Genomic DNA, 27,258 nt, shown 5'->3' on the forward strand with positions numbered 1-27,258 from the left:
CCGCTGGCCAACGGGCGGAGAACTCCTCTCCAATGGCCGCCCTCGCTCCGCTCTTCCGCTCCGCCCTCAGCTGGTGACGAACGGCGCGGGCGCCTTACCGCGCAAGCGCGCTCTCCCCACGCTGCGTCAGCGGTCCAATGAGAAACGAGGAGCGGAGGGGGTGGGCTCGAGGCGGCGGCCAATGAGAGCGCGCGGTGAGAGCGCGCGAGCGGTTGGAGAGGATGATGGCGGCGGTGGGCGCGTAGGGGTGGCCGCTCTGTGAGCGGCTGCGGGCGGGCCGGCCCGCTATGGCGTGCTCACCCAGCGCCGTGTTCTTGTTGGACACCGCCAGCCCAGGGCGGCGGGAGCGGCTGCAGCTGTGCGCCCTGCGCCTTCTCAACCATCTGTGCTGCCGCTTCGGCCTGCCCCGCCTGCGCTGGGCCTACCGCTTCTTCGACTCCCTCGGGGGTCGCGGCGGGGCCTCGCGGGGCGGCGGCTTCCGTCCTCCGGCACCCCGGGCCTGGGCGCGCTTCGAGGAGGAGCTGGCGGAACGGCTGGGAGCTCGGGGCTCCGCCGCGCTGCCCGGCCCGGCGACCCGCCTCGCCCTCACGCACAGCGGCCTGAAGGAAACGCTCCTCGACTTCCAATGGGACCGCCCCGAAATCGCGTCCCCCGCCAAAGCGCCCCGCGGGAGCGGCGGGGCTGGCGGGGAGCTTTCCCCGAGCGACGGCTTCATGAACGCCGTGTTCCTCTTCTCGCCGTGTCCCCGCTCCAGCCGGGAGCTGCGGCAGTTCGTGTCCGGAGGCGGCGCGGCCCCTGCGGGGCCCCCCACACTGCTGGAGGTGGCCGAGAAGCTGCTGCCCCGCAGCGTCCGCGAGCTGCTGGCCGAGCAGAGGATCACGCTATACTGGGTGGACACCGCCGAGAGCTCGCAGGTGAGAAGCGAAGGGAGCGCGGCTCTTCGTTGCGGTGCCGATAGGCGTTTGTGTGCCGTCCTCCCGTTGGTTCTCAGTTGAGTGGGGGAGGTGTGAAGGGTCTTCGCTTACTGCTGAGTGATTCTGTTCTGCTCGAGGCTGAAAACGAGGAGCGATGATCCCTGTGGAGGTTGAGCTGTGTCAGCAGTTTATTGATGGGCTGTTTTGTGCTTGGAGTTGCGTGGAAGTTACAGGTATCCAGAGTGGCAGCCCAATAGTTCGAGTACCGTAATGCTAAATTAAAAAGGCCACGCTTGAAAATACCGTTTACACCTTAATTCAGTGGCAGTTTTACCTTTGTTGGATTCCTGAGAAAGTTCAAGTCCCTGAAAATACTTGGAAGATGCTGCATTGAGATACTCTGTATGGATTTCTTATGCTGGTTCTTCTAAAATGATGCAGTGCAGTCCTTGTTGGTTGTTTGTATGGATGTAATCTCACTGTTATCATTAGAATCATAGAATCAGAAGGGTCATTTAAAGATCTAGTCCACTTCTCCTGTAATAAACAGCTCAGGTGCTCAGAGCCCAGTCTGGCCTGACCTTGAATGTTTCCAGGGGTGGAACATCCACTGCCTCTTTGGGCAGCGTTAACTCGAGGCTTTTCTGTGTCTTCGTTTCAGCTGATTAAATCCCCAGATCACGATGGATACTGGATAATGCTCCAACTGCTCCAGCAAATAGGAGGCACCATTCTGCCATCTGAAACCTTAGTGCAACGTCCAAGTCACCACAGGGCAGACCTTGCTGATGTCTTTCTCAGAGGCTCGGGTTCCCCACTGCCACAGACTGTGCCATGGACAACACTTCTGCCATTGGACTCAGCTTTAAACAGTTTGTTTTCAAAGCCCCCTGTATTTCGTGCAGTGTTCCCCCAACAAGAAGGGACGTTATTTCTCAGCGTGCCTGGTAATCTTTCTTCTTTTTCTAAGACAATATAATCGGTCTGTGATGTAGAGTTCTTGATGAGCTTCTGTTGTGAAGAGTATGTATGGCAGAAACTTCAGGTATTTAAAGACCTGTTTTTTAATTATTATTAACAAAGTTATTGAGGTGCTCTAATTGCTTTGATACGAGAGTTATTGGTCTGCATTCCTCGTCTGCTCTCTATGTACCCAAACTTTGGGAAAGCTTAGGAGTCTGATGAGCTCTTTGCACACACCTCTACAGTGTGGGTCCAGCACTCTTTTACATGCTTATTTCAGTGTCTTCAATATGGTTGAACTAAATAAACTAATTGAAAGGCCTGTCAAAAGAAACAGATTATCTTTAAAGCAGCATGTTGTGTGCATCTGCTCTTTCTTTAGTAGGCCCTTTCTGCACTCTTCTCTTTCGTGAGAGAAGCTGGAGGGAACTCACTGTGGATCTGTGTGATGTTGCAATTCATTTTCCTTGCATTGAAGTTCTCTTCACGTAGATGAGAAATACATTTTGTACTGCTCTAGACTTGTGTTTTCTTTTACCCTTACACAGAAGGAAAGAAGGAAAGCTGTGCTGTGATTCTGGAACCTCTAGCCATGAGCCAAAGACAACTGCATTGTCCACTCAACATCATCCTGAAAGGCAGCACGATGAGCTGGAACTGGATGCAGGCTGTCAGCTTTCTCACAGAGAGCTGGATACTGAGAAGCTCTGAGACTGAATGCACAGAGCAGAACTGGTTCCATCAGCTGCTACGGAATCTAGTGATGAAAGAACTGCACATGGTAAATCTTTCTCTTTGCCATCAGCTAGTAGCTAGTTCTAAATGAACTGTGTCAGGAAAGGTGACAGTCTCACACGTCGCATCATAAAGACAATAGCAGGGGTATTTGTTATGCAGCAAGTTGGTCATTTGGAGCTAAATTAGAACATCCATCTAATTAAGTCTCTGTATATTTCTAGAAAACGTAGATACATTTTCTTTTTGAATGTAGATTGCTGAAGTGTCTCAAGCTAAATCTTCGTGCCCCTGCACTGCTGTTTTATCACCGCTCTCTGAGAGCACTGCTGTCCTCACTCTGCTCTGTGCTGAGAAGACAGCTGAAGTTCAGCCGTGCAACCTTGAGGGAGCTGTAGTGGAGACCTCTTCCCAGGATGGTGCTCTGCACCTCCCAGATGTTGTACATAGTGTGTTGAGTGAAATCGACATGGCAGTGGAAGACTCTCTGGCTACTACAGGTAGGTGTTAGGAAATGCGAAGCAAGTCTTCTGTTCATCTCTAGATCTGATTTGGGGTGGAAGACTCTGGTGCTTATGAGTTCCTTAATGAGTTATGAGTTCCTTAATGAGGAGTCTCATTTCCTGGGGCTTGTTTTTTTGTGACTCAGGCTTTGCTATACAGAAATCTGCTCTGATGTACTTTACAGTTTTATTGACAGTGTTGGTTTTTATTGGCTTATAGGTAAAGCACAGCTGCACATGCATGGGTGCAGGCTTTTTATAATGAGGGTTCCTAAAAACTGTCACGTGGATCATCCCTGGCCAGTCAAAACTTTACAAGTGCTTTCAAGATAACTGCATTTGGCTCCCCTGTTTTGTGTTGTTGTGAATCTTACGAGTCTCTAAGCCTGGCGAGTAAACTGCCCCTCCATGAGCAGAGCTTTGGGAACTGCTGCCTTAGAGCCTTTGTGAAGGCCAAGCTTTCTACCATTTCATTTAGAGCTTTGTTCTGATATTTTTATTTCTCTATTCAGAAGAAAGTCCTATGCCAGAGTGGGTCAAACGAGAGCTGTGCAGTACGGGGGGCTGGCACCCTTCAGTGCTTGAAGCGTGGTATTCTTCTTCAAATGCTTGTGGAGCCAGCTCAGATCTGATGGATTCATTCAGGTACTTTTCTGAAACAATGCTATGCTTCTTTTCACTTTGGTGCAGTCCTTTTAAGATTGCTTTTTGTTTTTCCTCAGTGTTTCCTAGGTAAGGCTTTTAGGCTTTGGAAGAATACTGGCATGTGTTACTTGTGGTATAGAATTGTTTTCCCTACTGCTTGGATGTAGGAAAAACAGGTCCTGTGGAGTAAGGACAAGTAGTGTGCTTTCTTCTCCATTGCTTTTCATACCTGTATTGACTTGTCCTTGTCTGCAGACTCCTGCAGGTTCCATGTACTAATGTGAAGGATGATGCAGACCAATCTGAAGTGGAACTTTCAGAAAGTCTGTCTGAGCTGTACCAAAGAAAATCAAGAGAAATATCTGCTGGAGCAGGAAATAACAAAAAAAGACGTATGTACAGTGTGGGGTTGTGTGTATTTTGTTAAGGGAAGATGATAGAGAAGCCTTAGTGCATAAACCATAGTGCTCTGTGCTCAGGATCTCGAGTAGTGGCATGCTTTAGGTTTTTTCTCCGTTGTAAAGGCAGCGTAACTTACATACCAGTATTATTGTTTAGAACAATCCAAATGACTCCTAAATGCAGGGTGCTCAGTGACTGGCAAATCTGTGAAGAGAGCAGAGAGCAGAGCTCTGCAGTTTCACTGGTTCTTGGAACAGACCGCTGCAACTTCTGAACAATGGAACACCTCTACTTCATTTAAAAGTGGAGAAATTTCAAATAAGAGTTTCATTGCTTTTTAATGTACAAACCAAAGGTGCATATGAACTCATCTGATGTATACTTAAGTCAGCACAAGATTTCTTTCCTATATATACAGCTACCGATTCTACTTCATAAGCAGGGCAAAAGCCTTCATCTGCTTTTGGCTTTAAGAACTTGCTGCCTCCTGTGCTGCTTGTACATCTGTTTTATGGAGAAATAAAAACCTTCTAGAGTGTGTTCTTAACTATTGATTACTTATCTTGCTTGACTGCAGTGCAGAATTCTATGTTGTGTTCTATCTTGATAGAATAGTTCCTACGCCACCCAGTGTGTCTGAAATTCCCTTCTCGTGGTGTTACAGGTGGGGTTCCTCGGACTCCAGTCAGGCAGAAGATGAAGACCATGTCCAGATCCTTGCAGATGCTCAACGTAGCAAGGTTGAATGTAAAAGCACAGAAGTTTCAACCTGATGGTATGCCAGCAGTGAGCGAGAAGGTTCCACAGAAGCTTCCAGCAAAAAGATTGGATGAGAAGTTGGAAGGGAAGGAAAAGGCACTTAAAACATCAGTAGGTGTGTACTGACTTACCCTTTATTCTGATGTGGGGTAAGGCTTCTCCTTGCAGCTGCCTGGGGCTGGTGCAGTGAGCAGTGAGACATTACAGTAGCCTAGAAGCTTGGTGAAATGCTTGGATCTGAAGTTTCTATTTGTTCTGGAGCTAAAACCACTTCTGTTAGTGTTCTGAGCCTTGCATGCATATTTGCATCATGACCTGTATTCCATTCTTCAGCTGGAGTGAGTTGGTTTATTTTTTTTCTACCAGTAATGTGTGGTAAGCTGATATTTGGTTGACATGGACCATTTCCCTTTCAGACTTGAAAACTGAAGAGGAGCTGCAGTCTCACTTAATTAGGAGCTATCAAAAGGTGGTTGCTGAGGAAGTGCTTTCATCTGTGTGTGCACAGAATATGATCGTGGCCATTAAAAGGTTCTTGAAAATACAGGATGCCAAAGAGAAAGAGGTAGGTAAGAACACGTGAGCAGAGCTGTTACTGGTTTGAGTATGAAGCAGCAAGGTCTTTAAAACTACTTTTCCTTCAATGTAAGTTATTTATGTGCACACTTGGTGAAAACCACAACAAGTTGTTCTATCTGTGCTGAATCAGTAGTAGAAAGTATGAATAAAGAACACAGGATAATCCATTTCAGCTAGTAGTTTACACCTCTGTGTAACACATTGAAACAGATTTTTGTACATTGACCTCCATCTGGATTTTAATTTCATTTAAAGACGGTGTTTTCAAAAAAGAAAATTCTTAGAAGACAACTCTTAAAATATGGTGTCTGTTTTTGCTTTTCATGGTTAATCTAGGCAGATTAGTTCTCCAAGGGAGAGAAATAGTCAAAAGTATTTGAGTTTGAGTAGTGTTATGGATTGTAGCTGGCTTAAGCTAGAATTGGTAAGATTGTCACTAGTTGAAGCAAGTGCTTTGAGAGACAGATCCATAGGTACTGAAGGCCTGAAGCTGCAAGCAACCCTGTGCCTCTTGTCATTAGGCTGTATGTTTTTCTACACCTTGCATTGTGACTTTACTACTGGAAGCAAGAGAGAATTCCTTCCTTGAAGGAAGAGAACAAAATTAAGTTGTTCTAAAAAGACTGGGAGAAGAGAGGGGTGGGAAGAACCTGTCCTGCATACAAGGAGCAGACTTGAAGTTTTTGCTCTAATTGTGTGTATCTGCAGGTCGCCTGTGTGGAAAAAGTCAGAAACCATCTCCTGAAGACAAGCAAGTTGCTCAGACAGCAGCATGGCTCAGAAAAGGAAACCAAAGTCAGAGAGTACGAGACACCCTACTTCCTTTAACTCCTGAGATGCAGTGGAGTTGGTTGCACTTCTCAGTGGTAGCTTTTTTGTGCAAGTGAAAATACTTACGGTGGTGAAATAGAAACATTAAATGCAAATACACATATGTTATATGATAAGCATTGCAGCCTAAATGTAAGATGTGGCATCTCTCCTGCTGCCAAAAGAAGTGCCAACCAAATTATGCTGTCCAGACCTTACTGCTTTATGAGCAATTGTTTTGGGGTAAATACCCTGTTCCCACCAGGAAACTGGGCAGTAAATGACTGCTTCTTTTCTAAGGTGTCGACTTCAGGTTTTTTTGCGGCTTGAGTTGTGTCTTCAGTGCCCTTCACTGCAAAACAACGCTGATGAAATGGAGCAGCTGTTAGAAGAGGCAAGTATACTATAGAGAGCAGGAATATAGACCCAGGACTTGTAATTTTCCCCTGAATCTATTGTGACATTCTATGTTCCTTGCTAAAAACGTCCTGTTGACAACTGTTACACCTTAATCCTTTTTCCCACTTGATGTTCTCTTCCAGATGACGGATATGCTGCGCATTTTATGTCTGACTGAAGACCCAGGGTACCTTACAAAGTTCTTAGAGGAAATACTGGAATTGTAAGTTCTTTGGGGTGCCTTGAGTGTTACTGGGTACTGTGGGTTTTGTCACATACCTTTTTTGAGAGAACAGCAATGTACAGATTTGATTTGGTGTGTTACTGTGATGTTGAGCTATTGTTTGCTGCTAAATGTAGCTAATGAGCAAGTAAACTAATAATGCTTTATGTTTTGAACTGATGCTTAAAAACACAGCTTTGGTTCAAGCCTTGGGGCTGTTAGTGTTGACTGTTTTGTTGGTGATTGTATTTGATGTGGGTTCTCTGATGTTCCAGGTATATGAATTCTATACCAAAGACCCTTGGAGATCTTTACTACAGTCTGGGTACACAAATACCCCCAAAGCTGGCTGCGGTCCTGCCTTCAGACTTCTTCAGTGATGATTCAATGACTGTGGATAGCAAATCTCCAGGCCTTCCACCATCTTTATCATCTGTCCTAACTCCCACTGCTGTTTGCCTACGCAGTGAGAGTGATCAGCTGGAGGAACTGCGCACTCGATCTGCCCAAAAGAGAAAGTAATAATCCCAAATAAGGGAGCCAGCTGGTTGTGATCTGACCTGTGTTGGTGGAGCTATCTAAACTATAGCTCAATCATTCTGATTTCTGTTGCTGGAAAGCTAGTTAGGGTGAGCGCATGCTTGCTGAGAACTCTGAGCCTGAGGAACATAGAAAGGACTCTTGTTTTTCACGTTAATTGCTTATTGTTACTGTGTGCTTATTGTTAGTGTGAACTTGGTGGGTTCTGTGTGTCTGTTCTATGCATTAATAGAGTTTGTAAGTCTTCTGTAAGAGGAAGAGGATGTTCCAGTATGCACGAAGTGACCCTGTATCACTGAAGTTAAGACTGAGATTTGCTGCGGACCTCTGTGGTGGGGATCCTGTGTTCATTTCTGCAAACTATGAGATGGGTTTTAATACCAACCTTAAAGTTAGCTACAGCTGTTTATATTGCAGATGAGTTGTAATGTACTGCCACAGAGAATTTGCAGTCTGAGTTCAGGTTAAGATTTTCCATCTCTAGAGTCGAGCCGGTGTTGAATCGTCAATGAGATTGATAACTCCATTTCTGATCTTATTTTAACTGAATCTTTGTGTAACTTCTAAAGGAATAATGTATTAGCCAGACACAGGAGCATGACAGAAGCATCGCAGAACTTGCGTCAGATTGAGATTCCCAAGATAGACAAGAATCTCATCAGAAAGGTAAAACTCTCCCAGAAGCACTGTGGGTGTGTTGCTCATGCAGGGGTGTAGCAGTGCTGTGAAGTGACACGAGTGCAAAAAAAGATCTTGCTTTGTAACTCAGTAGTTCATATAAGAACTACTGATGAGTCTAATTTAATTATCACTGTTCTTTTTATTTCTAGGAGAGCTCACGTTCTTACCTTGCTACTGAGAAATCCCAACCAATGCCTCTGCTGCAGAAAGAGGCAGTGCAAGGTACATTGACTTCTAGCTTTTCTGTGGAAAGAAAAGATGTGCGCCTTCAGCACATTATCCCTGCATCCCTGTGAATTTCAGTGAGCTGTGGTGCAATCATGCTGAAGCGTGCTGGAATTCTGAAGGAAGTTTTGCTGAATTTTGAAAAAAAGAAAATGAAATGGAGAGTTAAAAAAGTAGTTGTTTTGTGTGCTTACACACAGCAAACTTGTGTCATGAAAAGAAAATGCCTCAGGTCTTCCTTGGTTCTTGCAATTATTTCCATCTATTGGAAAAATAAAAAAAATTGAAATTTGAGGACAGGAGTAAGCATTTACACCTGGAAACACATCTCTCCTCAGAATGTTTAAGGGAATTAAATCCTGTATGTGTTCCCTGAGCCCACATGTACTTCATCTGGGTAGCATGCTTTCTGCTGGGATGCCTGCTAATAGCATATTCCTGTGAAGAATGAATAATATGAACTTGTAGGAAGTCCAAGATAGATTTAGGGAAGGACACATTCTGGTAAAAACTATTCCACCTCAAGGCAAACAAACAAACAAACCCAAACAAGCAGCCCCTCCCAATGTGCCTAATTTTTGTGGTGTTTTTTTTTTTTCCTACGCTGGTATCTGATCCCATTTCCAGTGCCCTGATTGAAATATGTCTTTTTTTTTCCCTTTTAATTTCTTGCTTTCTCTCCTCGCACAGAGGTTACGAAGGTAAGAAGGAACCTCTTCAATGAAGGGCTACGTTCACCATCCAAAAGAACTGCAAAGAAAATGCCCAGAAGTCAGTCAGTATCTGCTGTGGAAGGCTTAAGATACAAGTGCACTGATGAAGGGGCTAAAGGTAGGATGTGACTTGCAGGTGTAGAACAGCTATAAGAGCTGCATTGGTAACTAATTTGTGCATTGTTTTCAGTAAAGGATAAAACATTTTGGATCACAGTTGTTACTGTATAGTGAACAGGATGGTTCTGAAACAGAAACCTACTTCAGTTAAAAGCTGATACGCCTCTCAAATGAAATGTTAAAAATAGTTACAGAAATGATGTGTGAATGAAGGATGAGGAATGAAAGTTACCTCAGTAGGCCTATTATGTCTGTCACATCAAAGTCAGTACCATTAATAAATAATACTGAAGGAGTAGGGGATATATTTCACAGTCCAGTATGTATAGCTGTGATTATAGCTTGTGAGTGCTGGGGGGCTGATACACATTGATTCTGTGTTGGCAGGCATTCTTAAGCTGAAACCCATGTGAAACTACTTGTTCTAACTGCTTTATAATTATGTGCTGTTATATCCATTGCTTCCATTTATTTACTTCTGTTCTCAAGATCATCACAAGTTACTGACCAAGAGAGTTGCAGAAACACCACTACATAAACAGGTCTCCAGGAGACTGCTGCATAAGCAGATTAAAGGCCGGTGAGTAAGCTCTTAATTTCTTCAGTAAGTGCTGGATGTTTAATTAATGGCTATGAGCACGAGAACCAGCTCTCCTTTCTGTGGTCAAAGTGTTGTTTTCACCTAAGGTAGCAAAGAGAATCCGTGGAGGCATGTCCTATTGTATGGCTGTGGGGAAAATCTGCTTGCTTCACTGTGTGTCCAAGTACTTTAATTCCTGCAGCAAGGTGCTGTTTAGGTTTAGTTTCTGCTTTAAGGACTTCCAAAGAGAAGGCCTGTGCTGGAATCTGTGCAGGTCAGGCTAAAACTTGTGTTTGCTTCCATTTAAAACTGTTACTTCTAATACAGCTAGAAAGACCAGAGTATGAACTTTACCTTCTATTATGCTAATTGCTGAGAGTACCTCACAGAGCAATATGTTGCTGTAGAATATGGTTCTGCTTCTCAGTTTTCATGGTAAATTTTGTTTTTGTAAATGTGAATGGTTTGATGAGTCCAACATTGTGTTGTTTGTTAAGGTCATCTGATCCAGGCTGTGAGACTGGTGTTGTAGAAGAGTCTCCAGAAAAAACCATAAGTGGTAAGCACTAATTTCTTTCTTTTGTTTGTGAAAGGTGTTCTTGCTGTGTTGAAGCACTCAAAGCACATTCATCCCATGAGCTGCAATTTAGATAATACACAGACAGACAATACAACATTACTGTTGGTGGAGCACAACATCCCCAGTTATCTAAAGGATGGATATCAAGAGGATAGGGCCAGGCTGGGCCCTAATAATGCTCTGATTTGTGTTGTAACAAGCAAGTGTTCTGCAAAAAAGTTGGCTGCTGCTGTTTCTTATGTGCAGGAAGGAAGAAGAGAAAGAGTATAGTTGGGTAAATAGGAAAGTAAGTCTCTAGTAAAAAGAGAGGAGAACTAATTTTGTAACCTGGATGCTACTTGAACCGAATATGGAGTTTCTAGTATTCCTTCTCGTGTCATTGCTGGAGGGGGAGGGAAGTAATCGTGACTTAGAGGACAGAGTGCTGTGATTTGGAAGGAGGCTTGCATGCATTAGCATTCCAAAGCCCCTGAAAGCTGAATCTTTTCACACAAATGCCTCAGTATGTGAGATGTTAAGCGTACAAAAGCTGCTGCTTAGAGTGTGCCTTTTTCCACTGTGATCTGTTCCTAAAGATGTCCCCATCACTGAAGGAGAAAGAAGGCTCAGTCTGTCATATTACATTTCAGAAGCAGGTTTAAGAAGAAGTCCTCGCATCAGACAGCTGACTTTGAATAGGACCCACTCTGGTGTTTTCTATTCTGCTGCGCAGTCCAGCTCACAGAATTCACAGCAAGTCCACTGGGGACAAGAGGAAGAGAGCTGTACTCAGCAGGATGTAGCAGGTACCAAATGGATTTTGAGTAGGCTTATATTGCTGCTTTGAAAAGCTGACCTGGATACCTCTAAGTTTGATTTGATTTGGCTCTACAACAGACTGTGAGGAGCTAAGAGCTATTATGTAATGTCATCTTTAGGCAGGATTAGTAATATTTGAATTGAGTAATATTAGTATTGAGAATTAGTATTTGAATTGAGGATCTGAATTTGGAGGATGGAATGGCAGCTTTCTCTATAACGAATAATATACTGCCAACTTAAGAAACTAGTCAGGCCTGTCTAACAGAACATCACTGATTGTCAGTCTGCATTCCTTAAATGCAGTGAAATCCCTGTAAAATGTGGGACAGAAATCCTAAAGCTACCTTCAGTCTCTTCTGGCAGCATAAAGCAATGACTGATGGCATCTTTGCAGGCTTTCTCTGTAGGATTTATCAGCTATACATGGTGACACTTGGTTCTTTATATTATATCTACTAGGATCCTTAGTCATGAACCAAATTTTTCTGATGCTATGAGCTATAAAACAGAATAGGAAGCTGAGTTATCTAGGTGGTTTTTTTTTTCCTCTAAAGCACTCCTCCTATGGATGATTATTAGATTGGGAAATAATTCTATTGAATCTTAAACATCAAGCAAAAAAAAACCTGCTAGGGCTGTGAGAGGCTACCTGTCCTTACACTGTGAAGTGATTGAGACCATTGTTTGAATTGTACCATTCCACTTTTCTAGGTGCCAGGCTGCATTCTGGGTGTCCAACTCCCAAGAGATTTTTTTTTGGTGCAGTCATTGGTGCGTGTAGTCCTGCAGTGAAGCATTCACCTGGAAGGAGGAGAACAAGAAAAGATTCCTTGAACTTAGAAGAGCTGACTAGCTGTCAGGTAGAGACAAACGCTTGCTTCTCTCTCTTTCTTCAATCTGTTTATTCTATTGATGTTTAGTGGGACTTACATGTCTTAAACTTAGTGCTTTTGCAAGTCTAACAGAACAGTTTACTTTTTATTCACTTCTCAAGATTTGGAAGAATAAATAACAGTACTGGAGCAGAACAAGCTTAATTCTTTTTTTTTTTTCTCCTGTCTGTAGACTCCTAGAAAAACACCTCGTAAGTCTGCACAGAAACTGCTGAGTTCTGCCAGCAAACCGCCGAGGAGATCACCTCGTTTTCTTCACAGGACACCACAAAAGGTGGAGAAGATTCCCAGCAAAAGTCCAGCTGCTAAGCAGACTGTAGCTAAGTGTTTGGGAAAGTACTTTTCTCATCCTGTACAAAGGATCAGGTCACCATCTGCGTTAACAGAAGGCAAAAAATCTTGCTTACTGCAAGTAACTAATGACTGTTCTCCAGCTGAAAAACTGTTATCTCCCTACAAAGATACTGGTTTACAGGTGCCAGAACACAATGAAATACTGAGCACTGTGAATCCTTTATTACCTCTGCAAGACTCAACTCCAGCTGCTGCTTCCTTACCTGACATCCAGAAAAGCATTTTTGCAGAACTACGAACTCCAAGACGTTCCTTGAGATCCATCTCCAAATCAGTGTCTCCAGTTGGTGCTCGGAGGGAAATCCTTCCAAGAGAAATTGAGATGCAGCCAGAACTGACGTCTGAAGCCATGGAAAGTACTCCCAGGAAAGCTGAAGATTCAGGTTCAAAACTCTCAACCAGCCCGCTGAGTGATGTAGAAATGTCTCAGCTCACCATGAAACTGGAATCTCCCTTCAGTTCTCCTCTCTCTGAAAAAGCTACAGATGTTTTAGCAATCAGCTCTCCTTCCCACACAGAGACTAAGGAGTCTGACAGGGAATTTAACATGCCTGAAAATCTTCTAAAATCTCCAGGTGTCAGTGGCTCTTTGCTGGAGTCCCCCCTTAACACTTCCAAGCAGGCCAAAGGTGAACCAAATTCTGGAGGGAAGAGCCAAACACGCGTGTGTGAAACACCTTCCAAAAGTAAGGACAGTCATCACAGTAACAGTGATGATTCTTGTTCAGGAAGCCTCCAGTTCTGTAAATCCCAAATTCCTGAAAATACCCATGTAGTGGGGAATAAACAAATGGATGCAGTGGCTCAAAACTCTTCTCCGACGAAGGAAAACTTGGAAAAGCATTCCTCTCCAGAGCTGTCTGCTGGAGAACATATGCTGGATGCTGAGATGGAATGTGAGCCATCGAGTAAGGAGGGCAACTCCGGTGTAAGCACCTGTGAGTCCTTCTTAAGCAGTTCTCAAACAAGCGTCGATGAATTGGAACCAGGAACTCTGCAGAAAGAAAAACGTACAGGGAGAAAGGCACCGAGTCTTAAGAGACACTGCAGATCTGCCCGCAGTGCCTCGCGTCGCCTGCCCCAGGCAGCTCCTGCCTATTCCTTACGCTGTACTGCAGACAGGAGGCAACGGGAGGCTGCAGCGCGGATGGGAAATCCAGAGCTTCCAGCCAAGTTCTCAACTCCTAAACTTCGCTGCCAGCAGCCTTCTGAGAGCTCAACCACTTACGAAGTTGAGCTTGAAATGCAAGCTTCAGGCCTGCCCAAACTTCGCTTTAAGAAAATTGGGTCTTGCTCAGCATTAGATGTTCGATCTGAAGCAAATGTTAGCAAACCCAAAGGAGGGGAAAGCCCTTTTGGTGATCTTGCTATGACCTGGTGCAGCAAACACCCAGGAAAACTAGCAGCTGCCTGTGTTTCACCCTCCTGCTTTCGCTCTTTCCACGGTACACCTGGGAAGAGTGGAGGACAGACCTACATATGTCAGTCGTACACCCCGACAAGCTGTGCTTCTAACACCACTTCCCCGTCCCCCTTGGAAGCAGAAGTTCCCTTGACTCCTCCAAAGCTGAAGGGGAAGACAACTCCTGATGCTATTAAGGACTGGCCTCGGAGAAAGAGAGCAGCAAGCAGCACTGCCAATAGTAGCTGTGGTCAAAGTGAGAAAAATGCAGATGAAGCAATGGCAACAAGCAGAGAAGGAAAACTGAAGGACTTGGAGAACTGCAGTAGCAAAGTAATGTGTGGTTTTGGAGAGTTTGGACTGGAGGGGATTTACAGACTGCAGGATCAAGTGTCTCCTAATGACACAGAACCCAGAGATGAAGAGAGATCTGCCATGGGGGCTTCTGGCTTGACATCTCGTAAGCGAGTCTTTACCCATCTGTCACCGGAGAAGGAGAATCATGAGGCCAAAAGAGCTTGCACTGCTAAGTGCAACATGGTTCTCAGTGCCTTTTCCCCAGAAGAGGGCAACAGAAACAAAGCAAGGACAGACTCGGTGCTTCCTGAGAAGCCCAGAGCGTGTTTGCTTCTAACTCCTGTGCGGCACATTTGCATAGGGGATGATGATGTCTTCCCTTTGTCAGGTAATTAAGTGGAACAAGTGACACTACTGAAATTCAGAGTGGGGAGGAAAAAAAGACAACTGTTTTGTCTGACTATCTGAGGGAGGCTAAGATGGAAGGGGAGAGTGGGTTGCAAATGGAATGTAAGCTAATTATGTGGAGAGGCAGATCAGGTGTGCGGAGTTCTGCTATTGTCATCACCTGTGAGCGTTTAATCAGTGGAGTAATAATTAAGAGGCTACAAACAGGGAAGAGGGGGAGGCTGGAAGAATTGAAATATTAAGAACTTGGTTTTGTTTAAGGGAGGATCTCTGTTACAACCAAATGCTATCTGTAGGAGGAAATACTGGAAACTTGAATGGGGGAAAAAAAGATGCTGTAAGGTAACTGCAGTGCTCAGGATGGAATGGAAACCATGACTTGAGGGACTAGCAGCACTACACTGCAGTATGTTTTGAAAGTTAGACTGGGCAGCAGATTTGAGTTTATGTGGATATTCTTGACTGTTTCTGCCCTGTTTCTATCCAGCATTGAATACAGCTGTCTCAAGTCTAAAGCCTCAGCTACTTCAGTGTAGATCAGCACCTTGGGGGTTGATGTTACATGATGTTGGTATTTATTGGTGCTCCAGTTCTCCCCTGGGCCTGTGGCAGTGTAGCTGTTGAAAGCATGTATCAGAAACCTTTGCTCTGTAGCAGTGATATTGTATCAGGCGTTGAAGTTTGAGCAAGGTCTCTGCTTTTAGTTTGTGTCTGACCTTGATAAAGCTATCTCTTGGAGCAAGGCCCTGTGAATTTCAAATACTTCTAAAACAGTATTTATTGTCTAGAACAACCTTCAGCTTTACAGAGGACTACGGCAGATGGTGTTTTATAGTCATTGTGTGCCCTGAAGTGCCAGATCTCAGTGTCTTATCTCTTAGAAGAAAAGTTTTGTTCACAGAGGGCAGTGCCTTAGGTGTTACAACAGGTATCACCAAGAAAAAAATGAGTGAACTTGCAGGCAACATTAGACCATATTCAGGGTGTGAAATAACAGCAGTGCTTAACCTCGAGTTGGTTCTGTAGAGGACCATCTGTACCTACAAACCTTATTTTTGCATTTACAGACTGGCTGTAATGGTGATTTTTCATTCAGGACACTTGAGCTGTGAGCAGTGATACATTTAGTAAAAGTAGAGTGCTTGCCTACTAAGCTAAATCCTTCAAGAGCTATTGCAGACGTCTTTTGGTGGCAGAAATGCACTGTTCTAGCCTGGGCTATGCTGAGGGTAAATACCAAGTATTGTGCTGATGGAAGCTTCAAGGCAGAGTAAGGCTGTGTTTGAGACTTGACTGAAAGAGCTCTTGAGCTGTCAGTTTGCTGCAGTCTGTCGCTGTGCTTCTCCAGGTGCCACCCCTCCAGTGAAGAGCTCTCTGTGTGCCAGCAGCCTCCTGGCACTGACGCAGTCTCCGCTGCTGTGTAAGGGACAGACGCCGCCATCTCGGAGAAAGGGTGTCCAAGGTAACCTCTGGTGCTGGAAGGAAGGGCTGGGCTGTGCTCTGCGTGCCTACAGCTAAGAGAGAACTAAAGCAGGCTGTGCTACGGGTTGTTTTTTGGGTTGTTCTTTGTGCAGAAAGCATGTGGGTGTATTTGCCATTGCTGTGTTGTACCGTGTCTATCTTGCATGCTTCCAATAAGCTTTGCGTGAGCTGGGAAGTTGAGGGGGGTGAGGCGTAAGCAATGAATCAAAGAGTAGCTTAACAAGAAGTGCAGTGTGCTGATCCTGTCTGCGTTGGTTTTCTTGGAGTCACTGGGAAGTGAGTTGTAATAAATTGTGGCTTTAATTTCATCTTTGCATTCTGTAGATGAGGAATCTGATGACCTTGAAGTTCTCACCAATCAGGAGCTGTCTCCATTCCACAGCATGGCTTCCAGGAAGCGTTCCCTCAGCAGGACTTACTCACGGAAAAGGTTGCTGAGCTGAAGTCTGGAGCCAGAACACTATGGGAAGTACTGTGTTATGTGAGCTGTGCAGTATGGATTTTTACAAGGAACTCTTATTTGGTTCTGGCCTGGAGCTGTCTACAGTGGTGTGAGATGGGATGGCAGTAAAAATAAGGACTACTCTAAATGTTTTAACTTGAATCACAGCATCTCTCCACCCTTTCTGGCTCTTCTCCTGTGTATAGGTAGTAGTTGAGTTCTGCAGTGAAGGGTTCAATCCTGCTAGGTAAGGAGGGGGGATTGTCACTCTTCTACTTTACTTATAAAATAAACTGATGTGGATTCTCATGGTGTCGCTTCATCAGAAATCTGGCTTGTCTCATCCTGGATCCAGGCATGGCAATTCTGAAGCTTTTTGATTGGTTTTAAGGCCTTGAGGGGCTGATGGTGTCAAATGGAACTTGCTTTTCATGCAAAGGTATTTGCTTCATGGAAAACCTATTTGTTCAGAGAAGGAAAGCTGGCTGTTTCCTTCTTCATGTGGAGGAATGGTGTCCTTAAGTGATAGGTGCACTTCTCTTATGAGCTTTGGGAAGTTTGAGCTCTAAGACTAATTATTTCTGAGAAAGTAGGATGAGTTTTCCCTTTCTCTACTGAATATCTCTGTAGAAAATAAAGGCTCTGATCTTAAATGTGCAGCTTAGCCAAACCTAGAGTGCTCAATAATGCTAAGTTCCTGTTTCAAGCACCAAAACCAGCCCTGCAGCCAAGATTAAGTGTGCAGGAAGGTGACTGTGCTTCAGATGCTGGCTCTTAGTGTGTTATGCCTAGAAGAATAGTTGTGGTAGTGCTCATGATTTCAGCTGAAATCATGTGCCTGCTTCCCTCCCTCTTGCCCTCCTCAACAGGTACTTGGGCTTTTATTTCTTGTCCTGCAGGAGCAGAAAATGGTGCTGAACCAGGGCTGCTTTTACCCTGGATTTTTCAGGCACCTGTGTTGCTGTCTGGAGGTGCTTTGCCTACTTACTGTCGGAAGCCTTCCACATTCCCTGTGAGTGGAAGAAATGCTGAACTAGTAAATTATAAGCCTTTTCGTGAGAAGGTATTTGTCCAGATTATTCTGAGCATTTACAGGACCAGATACTCAAACATTAAGGCACCACTGTGGCACTGCATGACTGAGTTCCCATGCAGTGAGCTTTAAACAAAGCATCTTTCCTACATGCCGTGTCCACGAAGTCTCTGACAAATGACTGCTTCACTGCTTCATAGAACTCACTCTGCTTTATTAGAAAAGTTACAGTAGGAATGTATTTCTTTAGAAAAGTTACTACAAAAAAAATCTATGTACAAATTCTCCAGAACTGCTGAGCATCTCCCTCTCAGGCTGTCAAAGCTGAGAAGGCCCTCCAGCAGAGGTTTCCAAGCTGTAAAAATGTTCTTAGTGTTAGAGGACAGGGTGGGAGGTGTCTCCTGCTTCCCAGCATTCATGCTGAGGGTGCAGGAGGAAAAGTGTTGGATCAGTGCTGCCCAGACAGGCAGCAACACAATGTAAACTGTCTGTCCCACACCTTGCACACTTGTTGCAAGTGAAAAGTTGTATTTCTTTCTTGGGCCTCATCAGGCTGGTTTAGAGGGCAGAAAGGCTTCTAATCTCACACCAGCAATATCCTTCCTGCCCTGTGCTAGCTAAGCATTAAACCTGTGCCTAGAGGGGATTTTTCCTAACATCGATCATTGCTGGGTGGTAAGGCAGGGGGGGGGACATTCAGGCTGGCTCTGCGGGGCTCCCGGCGTGGCTTGGCAGGGCCCAGGCTGCGGGGCAAGTGCACCTCATGCCTCGGGTCTCCGGTGCTGTCGGTGGGCAGGGAGGAACGTCTCCATGTTGCAGGCAGAGGAGCGTGCACCAGGTCCCTGCTCTCATCCCTGCCCCTATGGTTCTCTTCTGCAGGAGGCAGGGGCAGCTCCCCGTGGCTGAATTCCTCACAGGTCCCTGTGAGTGCATTTCTCTCCATCCCTGCTGGGAAAGAGCGAGATTAGTTTTAGGATCTCTACTGCTACATCAGAACTGCTTCCTGGAAAGTGCTTGCTCCCTGCCGGTGCTATTCCTTGGGGGCTCAGCTGTCTTCCCACTGGGGAAAAGAATTTAAAATCCTGTCTTGAAGTTGGTAGGAAAAGCACCCCCAGTGCCTGTTCTCACCTTTGGCCGCTCCTGGATGGAGATTAATGCTATTAAGCCTCTGGCTCAGCTCCTGGTTTGCCCGCATGTAACGGCTCAGCTCCTTTTCCAGCACCTGGATCCTCCCCTCGTACTGCAGCTTGCTGCTGGCCAGCCCCTCCTCCATGTGCTCTGCAAGGGAAAACCAGGTCATTGCAATCAATACTGCAAGTTGCGAGCCCTAGGAAAGGCAACAACAGTGCTGTCCTGGGAACTGGGCCTTTACCATGGCTCTGCTGAAGCAGCAGCTGCATGCTCTGCTCGTGCTCCTTCTGCTGCAGGGTGAGCTGCCGGTCCATCTCCAGGCGCTGGCGCTCCACGGCCGCCTCCAGCCAGTGCACCAGCTGCTGCTGCTCCTCCAGCTGCATCTCCAGCTCTGAGAAGGCAATGTGCTGCCGGTGCTGGTCTTCTCGCAGTGTCACCACCTGGCCAGGGCACAAAAGCAAGCTCCTTCAGAGTCTGAGCTTTCCTCACTCTGCTGTGCTTCACCAAGTTAGATTTTTTTAGTGTATCATATGAAAGAAGAGCAATGTGTGGCTACACTGGTGTGGCAGAGCCCTACAGGGATGTATGCATCCTATCCCTGGTACTTAAACCCTGTTCCCAGGTGTTGGGAGAAGCAGGGACTTAAAGGGTCATGTAGCTCTGCAGGGTGGAAAAAAAGGCAGCAGAGGAAAACAAGAGGTTGTTCACACACTACAGCTCCCTCCAGCACAGACAGCATTCTCTCCCACCTTGTCGAAGTACTTGCAGAGCAGAGCTCTTGTCTCAGAAGAGGAGAGGTAGCTGAGCTTGGCCATGAGGTTCATCTCACACTGGGACAGCAGGCTGGCTGAGGCCCGCAGCACGCGCTGCCGGCATGTGATGGATTCATTCTTGTACTCAATAGCTGCATCCAGAGCCTCGATTGCCTCATCCAGCTGGAACAGGATCCTCTCCTCCTGCAAGTGCAGAGCAGCAGTTAGTAGAGAGCAAAGGATTTCCTGTGTGACCCCCATCCCTACCTCCTTTATCATCTCACAGCCAAGACAACGCTGGCAGGAAGGTGGGACATGCACCATTTGGGGGCGCAGAGGAGCATCTGCCCAGCCAAAGAGCAGGTACCTCTGGGGACAGCAACGTGCCCTGGCGCAGCTTGTTGTCAAGCTCTAGCCTCTGCTTGAGCAGCTGGTCCTTCTCCTGGCGCAGGTTGCTGATCTCTTGACGGATCTGCTGCTGGTCGTGGGCGCTGCCGTGGCGCAGCTGCCCGTTCTTCTCTGTGAGCTCCTTCTCCAGGTGCTCCAGGCGGCTCGACACACGGACTATGTCATCTGTCAGGGCCTGCAACAGATGTTTCAGGTTGGACATTATGAAAAAAATATCATCAGAGAGTGGTGAGGTGCTGGTATAGGCTACCAAGGGAGGTGGTGGAGTCACCATCCCTGGAGGTGTTCAAGAACCGTGGGGATGCGGCACTGAGGGTCGTGGTCAATGGGCACAGTGGGGTGGGTTGAGCACTGGACTTGGTGATCTTAGTTGTCTTTTCTAACCTTAATGATTCTACGCTTGACTGCTCTAATGGGAAGTCAAGTCCCCAGCCCCTTTCTACTGCACCATTAAACCAAGCACTATCAGAATAACTCGGTGAGGTGCAGCACAAGCAGATTTCCTTCCCCCTTCCCAACACCGTCACCTTATCCCAACATGCAGCCTTCTGCCAGCCCCAAGTGGCACTGCTGTCTTTCAGCCTCCCACCTTTGCTGACAATGAAGCAGGGACACAGGTGTCACACTTTTGTCCTACCTGGCTGGAGCGCAGCCTCTTGCTTTCCAGGCCATTCTTCTCCTGCAGGAGAGCCTCCTTTTTGGCCACGATAGCTTCACGCTTCCTCAGTTCATCCTCCAGCTCATCTAAGGCCTGGCGCTGCTCCAGCACTTTATCCATCTCCATGTCCAGCCACTTCTTCTGTTCCTCAATTTTCTGAAGGAAGAAGGCGTAAGTCACACACATGCGTGCATACAGCAACAATTCCAGGGACTGCTAGACTCGAGGGCAGCAGAGTTGATTCCATCTCTGCTAACCCACGCAGCCCTGACATCGCTACTTCTGTCATGCTCCATCTCCCACGACCGTTCTGCAAATCTTTTGCAGCTTTTTTATTGATGTTATGATTTATAAGAAATCCTGGTCCTGGAAGCAAGATACGATTTGAGTTTTTTGCTGTCAGATTTGAATGACACTGTGAGCTGATGGGCTGCTGCAGGAGCTCCTTTTGGCCTCACCACAGGATGGTGCCTGTACCTGCTGCTGCTCCAGGCTGATGACAGAGCCATTGCTTCCACTCCGCCGCTTCCTCTGGAAAGCTGCAATTTCCTCTGTTTTGATGCGCAGGATTTTCTGGTGCTGCTCATGCTTCAGTTCCAGTTCCTACAGGGGAAGGAGCTACCATCAGCCATCTCAAAGGGGCGTGAGCTGTTTCTACAGAACCAAGGGCTGCGGGTTGATGGGCAGTTAATGTTCTCACAGCAACGCCTCTTTGGCTACTCTTCAAAAGCACAGTACCCCCAAGCCCAGTGCTGCGCTGACCACAGTCACCCCTGGAGCTAGCCCTGCTCCTGCTGGTTCCTACCTTGACACGGTGCTGCCGCTTGTTCATCTCTGCTTCCAGCCGCCTCTTCTGCTCGCTCTCCTCCCGCAGTCGTCTCTGCAGCTGGCCCTGCTGCCGCCGCATCAGCTGGATGTTCCTCTCCAACTCCTGCACTCGCTTCTCGCTCTGGGCCGAAAGCGACACCAGCCTCTCGGTTGCCTGCTTCTTTTTGCTCAGAACCTGCCGGAGGACCAAAGCTGCCCCTGTGCTCTGGGCAAGAATGTTGCCAGCTCCCATCAGGGCAGAGCCACGTGCTCTCCATCCACACTCACCCGTGCCTTGCTCTGGGCAGCTGCCACGCGTGTGCGGTACTCCTGCAGCTTGTGCTTCTCCCCAGGGTCCCAGGGCTCTTTGCCCTCCAGCTCCTGGAGCTGCTTCTGGCTGTCGCTCAGTTCAGCCCGCACCTGCTCTGCTTCCTGCTCCAGCTCACCGATCTTCTGGCAGTACTGCTTGTTCAGAGCCTGCGCGTCCCTGCCTGTAACACAACCACTCATGCTCACCTCTGGGTCCCTGCTGTCCCAGCCCTGCAGGATGGCAGGTCCCCCCCTCTCCCCAAGGCCTTTGGTAGGTAGCTACAGGAAGTGCAGGGGTGGAGCACACCAGGATGTGAGGATGGAAGCAGGGACTGAATATCCCACATAGCAGCTCCCTAGCTGCCCGCTGCACACTCCGCCCACCAGTAGCTCTGCACCTGTCTTGATGAGCTCTGTGATCAGCTCCTCCTTCATGCGGATGTTAATGGCCAGATCCCGGATCTTCTGCTGGGCTTGCACCAGTCTCCACTCCGAGTCCTTCCCTGCAGGGCGCTCCTGCTTCCTGCACGCCTCTGCAACACAAACTGCTGGGTAAGGATGCCCAGGGGACAGCAAGACAATCACATATAAGAGCTGCAGCCAAGGACCAGTGCAGCACCAGGAGAACTGCCCTTCAGCCTACAGCTGCCACTTGCCTTTGGGCAGCTCCAGCTGCTCCTCCTGAATCAAGAAGGGATGGCCTCTGCTCGGCTCCTCACTCAGCTTGCTGCTCACCTCTCTCCTACTCCAGCTGGGAATCCCATTTCTACAAAGATGAGCATATTGATCACTTGGGTCTAGGCACCCCCTTGCTGGAGCACTGTCATTTCTAACTTGCACAACTGTCATGGCAGTGTGTAGTGTTGGCTCAGCCTCAGCTCACCGGCGCTGATACAGGGACCGCCTCAGCTCCCATTCTTCATCCTCTTCTGAGGACAGCTCGGCTGCCTTCTCCAAGCCCTGGCCGTGTTCCCTCCGCAGGGCCATGTCCCTGAGCTCTGCACTGCTGGGTAGGTTTGGGTGACAGCTGACCGAGTCCTCCTTTAAGGAGGAACTGCTGCTGAGCTGCTGGGGTAGAGAATTGCAAAGAGATGAAATGTGCTGCAGGACAGCCAGAATTAAGGAAGACAGCTGACTCCCGGCTGGGCATTGCTGCTAGGTACAGCAAAAAGGCAGAGCTCCAACTCACCTTCTGACAATGGCCCCTGAGGCTATGGGGCTTCGTGGCTGCCAGCGGGGCTGTGTGTGGTCTCTGGGTGGCAGTCACCAGGTGCAGGTTCTCCAGCAGCTCTGGCACACATAGGTTTGGCATCGCCATCTCCAGGCGCACGTGCAGCTCTGAGATCTTATCCTGCTGCTCTTGCAGTTTGTCACTCTAGGGAGGCAGTGAGAAAAATGTCACAAACACAGATCCCAGAGGTGCTGCAGAAGAACTCCAAGGCTGGATTGCACCCTGAAGCGGGGCAGGTTTTGTTTAAGAAAGGACATCCCAGCAATACCTGCAGCTTATACTGCTCCATAGCATCCTCCAAGGCAGCCAGGAAATCCCGGTTCTCCTCCTCCAGGCGCTCCACTTGTCTCTGCAGGTTGGCCACGTGCTTGTCCTTGATGGCCTCACAGCCTTTCTCAGTGCTCGCCTGCCCCTGGGATACAGAAGAGACATCAGTCTGCAGATACAGGACAGGCAGACAGTGTGTCCGAGCCCAAACCCCCCAGCCGTTTGCTACCTGAGCTTTGGGCAGCTTGCACCCCTGTGCCTCGAGGCTCTGATCCTCTGCAGAAGTGCTCTCGATGCCGCTATCCAGCCCGGCCGAGGTCAGCTCGCTCCTCTCGCTCTCCACCGCACACAGCCACTCCTTCACCCGCAGGATCTGCTCCACGGTCAGGTTGCTGTCCTCCTGCAGCTCCATCAGCAGCCGGTAAGCGGCATCTGTGCAGGTGCGGTAGTGCGCGCACTCAGCCAGCAGCCGAGCGTTGGGCTCCTGGGGGCAGCGCTTGGTGGCGTCTGAGCGGTTGATGATGCGTGTCTCGGAGCGGTGCCGCTGCTCCAGCGCCTTCTGCAGGTTCTTTATCTGCAGGTGGAGCTCCTCCACCTGCTCTGTTTCCTTGCGGCAGTTCACCACCGCTTTGTTCTGGATATTCTGAGCTCGGCTGGCGTAGTTCAGTGTGTTGAGGCTCTCGTCGAAGTCAGAGGAGGAAGGGCTGACGCACGCTATCATCACAGTCTGGGCATTGCCCCCCAGGGAGTCCTTCAGGATCCTGCACAAAGCACAGACAGCGGTGACTGAGATGGCTGGGATGCATGGTAACACAGCAACCAGAAGGTTTCCAGTCCTTTCCAGAGGCTAAACCCAAACAGAATGATACACGTGCTCTGCACTACTGAAGAGAGCAGAATGATTAAACAGAATCATAGAATTGTTTGAGTTGCAAGGGATCCCTAAAAGTCATCTGGTCCGACTCCCCCATACTGAACAGGAACACTGACAGCTGATCAGAGCTCAGAGCCCTGTCCAGCCCAACTCTGCGTGTCTCCAGGGACGGGGCATCCACCACCCTTCTAGGCAACCCGTGCGAGTGCCTCACCATCCTTACTGCTAAAAAAATATTTCTTCCTTATATCGAATCTACGTGTCCTCTCTTACTGTTTGAAATAATTTCCACTTGTCCTATTACAACAGACCCCACTAAAGAGTCTGCCCCCTCATTCTTACAGCCCCCTTAGGTACTGAGAGGCCACTCTCAGGTCTCCCCAAAGCTTTCTCTCCTTCCAGACTGCGCTGCCCCAGCTCTCAGTCCTTTAGATGTGTTCCATCCCTTGGTCATTTTTGTGTCTCTCCTCTGGATGTGCTCCAACAGGTCTGTGCCTCTCCTGTACTGAGGACTCCACCTTTGGATGCAGTACTGCAGGTGAGGTCTCACGGAGCAGAGGCAGGATCTCCTCCCTCGCCCTGGTAACCACTCTGCTTTGGATGCAGCCCAGAATACAACTGGCTTTTTCAGATGCAAGGGCGCACTGCAAACTTATGCCTAGCTGCCATCCACCAGTACCCCCAAGACCTTTTTGGTTGGTCTGTCTTCCATCCTTACATCCCCAGCTTGTACTGACAGTGGGGTTTGCTGTGACCCAAATGCAATACCTTGCTCTTGGCTTTGTTGAGCCTCATGAGGTTCTCCTGGGTATAGTGCTTGAGCCTGTATAGATCTCTCTGAATGGCAGAGGATAGAGGAGTAACAACTTGCATCGTGACCAAGTTTCTACCTGAACAACTGTTGGAGCCAGGTACCACCCAATTCTGTGCTCACTGGCGTGAAAGCAGAAGGGATGACTTGCCCTGTGAGCTTCTCCTGTTCAGCCTGGGGTCTGTGCCAGCAAACCAGGTAGGCTGGGCATGAGGAGGACCACCAAGACGCCTCACGTCCCTGCTGCTGGGCCACCAGCCTATGGGATGTGTGGAGTCCCATTCCCCATTTGTACCTGGTGATTTTGGAATCCCTATAAGGAATGTGGCTGCCCTTCCTCCGAGGGTCCCCCAAAGCACTGATGACGTTGCCCAAGGCCAGCAGCCCGCTGTTGATCTGGATGCTCTCCTTCAGCTTCTCCCCAGTGTTTCCTGTCTTGACGATCCGTTCTGAGCCTGCCAGGTCCACAAAATGGAACTTGGAAACCAGGACCTGCCCCGAAGCAGGGATGGTGGGCTGGTTGGAGAGGGCAAGGCGAGTGACACGGCCAGCGCCGCGCCGCTGCTCCATCGTCACCGTGAAGATGGTGTGTGAGCGGCTCGACTGCGCGTTGATGTGCGTGGCGCCCGTGTGCTTGGCCGTGTTGCCCATCTCCAGCAGGCTCAGCACCTCATCCAGTCCTTCCACCTCAGACTCCTTCACACCGCAGAGCACTGCAACGGCAAATGGATAAGGGACCCAACAAAATGACAAAACCAAACAATGGCCTTTGAGGAGAAAAGGAAGCCCAGGGCAGCTGCACATACCGATGTTGCCCTTGTCATCCTCTCGGATCTGGATGTCTTTGCTGGCCGTATCCACCTGCAGAAGGTCCCGGAACTCCTCCTTGTACACCTCCACGTAGGACACGCGCACTGTGTAGTCAATGAGGTCGTTCTCGTCGATGAGCTGGAAGGTCTCTGCCATGGCTCGTGGGATGATGCCCTGCTCATCCTCATTGATGGAAGCTGGCAAAGAGACATGGACATGATCATGGGTTATGGCTTGTGCCTGAAGCCACGCTGGCTGGGGATGGGCTGGAGCCAGGGCTGCAGTGTGGGTTTCATCAGAGGGGAGCAGCCCCCCCGGCCTTCCTAGAGCCCTGCACTGCCTAAATTCAAATTCCTGCAAGGATTTTAGGACTTAGGGAAAACCTCACCACTGCACAGTGGTGGTGGACTCATGCAACAGTTCTTCCTCAAGAAGAAAAAAGGATGTCAGCGTTCCCACTGATAACAGATATTGAGCGCAAAGCTAAAGAGTGTTGCCCTTAGGAGCCAGCATTTCCCCATCAGCTCTCCCAGCTCATTATCTGCCTGCTCTGCCATTGTGATCTTAAGCTGTTCTGCTTTTGTCTCCAGCAGCCATGCAGAACTGCAGCTCCACACCTGGAGCTACAGCCTGAGCTGAGAGCGAAGCAGAGACGAATCTCAAAGTATGGACATAACTCAGCGTTCCCAAATGGCGAAGTTAACCAAAGCTGACCTGTGGCCACACTCACTAAGGTAACTATAGATCCAATAATACCACTGAAACAACTTTGGAAAGAGGGATGGGTGGGATGGGGGCGATGGGACGGCGGCAGGGGATGGGATGACGGGATGGGGATGTGATGAGATGAGCTGGGCGGGAAGCCGCTGCCCGCCACTCACCGACGCTGGCTTCCCCGATGGTGTAGGTCTTGCCGGATCCCGTCTGCCCGTAGGCGAAGACGGTGGCGTTGAAACCCTGGAAGAAGGCCCGCAGCAGCGGCCGGACGCAGGCGCCGTACACGGCCTCCTGCCCCGCCGCCTCGGGCAGCACGGCGGCGAAGCGGAATCGGCGGCGGTGGCCCAGCGCCACCTCCCCGGTGGCCGCATCCCCGCGCAGACAGGAGCGGTGCCCACGCAGCACTTCCTTGGGCAGCAACGGCCGTACCCGCACCGCCACCCGCACCGCCGCCCCCTCCGGGCCCATGGCGGGGCGGAGCGCTGCTCGGCGCGCTGCGATGGCGTCAGGCGGCTCCGCCCGGCGGAGCGGTGGGTGGGATCGGGGCGCGATGTGCTGCGCCGCTCCTGAGGCGCTCGTAGAGTGGTGCGATGGCGTGGGTCGCAAGGGGTCTTAGGACCGTCCGGTTCCGTCCGCTGCCGCAGGCTGGTTGCCGCCCACCGGATCGGCTTTGCTTAAAACCCCATCCCACCCGATTGGAGCATCCGCAGGTTTTTGGGCAGGCGGTGCCGGGGCCTCGCTGCCCCGTGAAGAATTCCACATCTGCTCGTACCCACAAGTCCATCACTTTTGAGGTTCTCCATCACTTGTGCTGTGGTCCATCACGATGCTCCCCACCGCCGGAGGTGCTCAATTGCAGGCTGGATGGGGCCCTGGGCAGCCTGAACTGATGGGTGGCATCTGGCCCGCAGCAGCAGGGTGGAGCTGGGTGATCTTTAAGGTCTTTTTCCATCTTAGTCATTCTGTGACCGATCACAGCATGCTCCATCAGCCTTGAGAT

The 27,258-nt window shown here is 48.7% G+C and overlaps 2 protein-coding genes across 3 annotated transcripts; one reads left to right on the forward strand and one right to left on the reverse strand.

Moving 5' to 3' along the window:
• Positions 1–287: 287 nt before the first annotated feature.
• On the forward strand, positions 288–16,759 carry TICRR (TOPBP1 interacting checkpoint and replication regulator). Of its 2 annotated transcripts, none has more exons than XM_042824660.1 (22): positions 288–914; positions 1,576–1,861; positions 2,426–2,658; positions 2,869–3,112; positions 3,628–3,760; positions 4,016–4,152; positions 4,827–5,036; positions 5,338–5,486; positions 6,209–6,303; positions 6,611–6,704; positions 6,853–6,932; positions 7,208–7,450; positions 8,042–8,138; positions 8,303–8,375; positions 9,069–9,209; positions 9,701–9,791; positions 10,289–10,350; positions 11,001–11,156; positions 11,884–12,032; positions 12,238–14,506; positions 15,875–15,988; positions 16,333–16,759. In XM_042824660.1, exons 1-22 carry the CDS (start codon positions 288–290, stop codon positions 16,449–16,451), a joined length of 5,802 nt encoding a protein of 1,933 aa, XP_042680594.1. In that variant the 3' UTR covers positions 16,452–16,759. The 2 variants fall into 2 exon arrangements, with proteins under 2 accessions (XP_042680594.1, XP_042680596.1); XM_042824662.1 differs by having other exon boundaries at positions 641–914; positions 10,947–11,156.
• Positions 16,760–17,676: 917 nt separating this feature from the next.
• Positions 17,677–27,061, reverse strand: KIF7 (kinesin family member 7). The gene is given in 20 exon segments (XM_042824527.1): positions 17,677–18,173; positions 18,175–18,431; positions 18,612–18,761; positions 18,856–19,054; positions 19,364–19,570; positions 19,734–19,949; positions 20,412–20,588; positions 20,910–21,035; positions 21,238–21,435; positions 21,528–21,730; positions 21,947–22,081; positions 22,205–22,314; positions 22,432–22,616; positions 22,738–22,923; positions 23,048–23,191; positions 23,276–23,807; positions 25,027–25,444; positions 25,538–25,738; positions 26,423–26,869; positions 26,950–27,061. Coding segments are annotated over 20 exon segments (4,257 nt in total). The 3' UTR covers positions 17,677–18,119.
• Between the last annotated feature and the right edge of the window lie 197 nt (positions 27,062–27,258).

This window comes from Centrocercus urophasianus, unplaced genomic scaffold (genome assembly GCF_019232065.1).
Source record: "Centrocercus urophasianus isolate 14NV4802_14NV808 unplaced genomic scaffold, USGS_Curo_1.0 seq_23, whole genome shotgun sequence".
NCBI classification, from domain to species: domain Eukaryota; kingdom Metazoa; phylum Chordata; class Aves; order Galliformes; family Phasianidae; genus Centrocercus; species Centrocercus urophasianus.

Coding starts and splice junctions, on each gene's coding strand:
- TICRR (XM_042824660.1), top strand. CDS start 288: ATGGCGTGCTCACCCAGCGCCGTGTTCTTGTTGGACACCGCCAGCCCA. Junction 6,304..6,610: donor AAGGAAACCAAAGTCAGAGA/GTACGAGACACC, acceptor TTCTTTTCTAAG/GTGTCGACTTCAGGTTTTTT. Junction 8,139..8,302: donor ACAAGAATCTCATCAGAAAG/GTAAAACTCTCC, acceptor TTTTATTTCTAG/GAGAGCTCACGTTCTTACCT.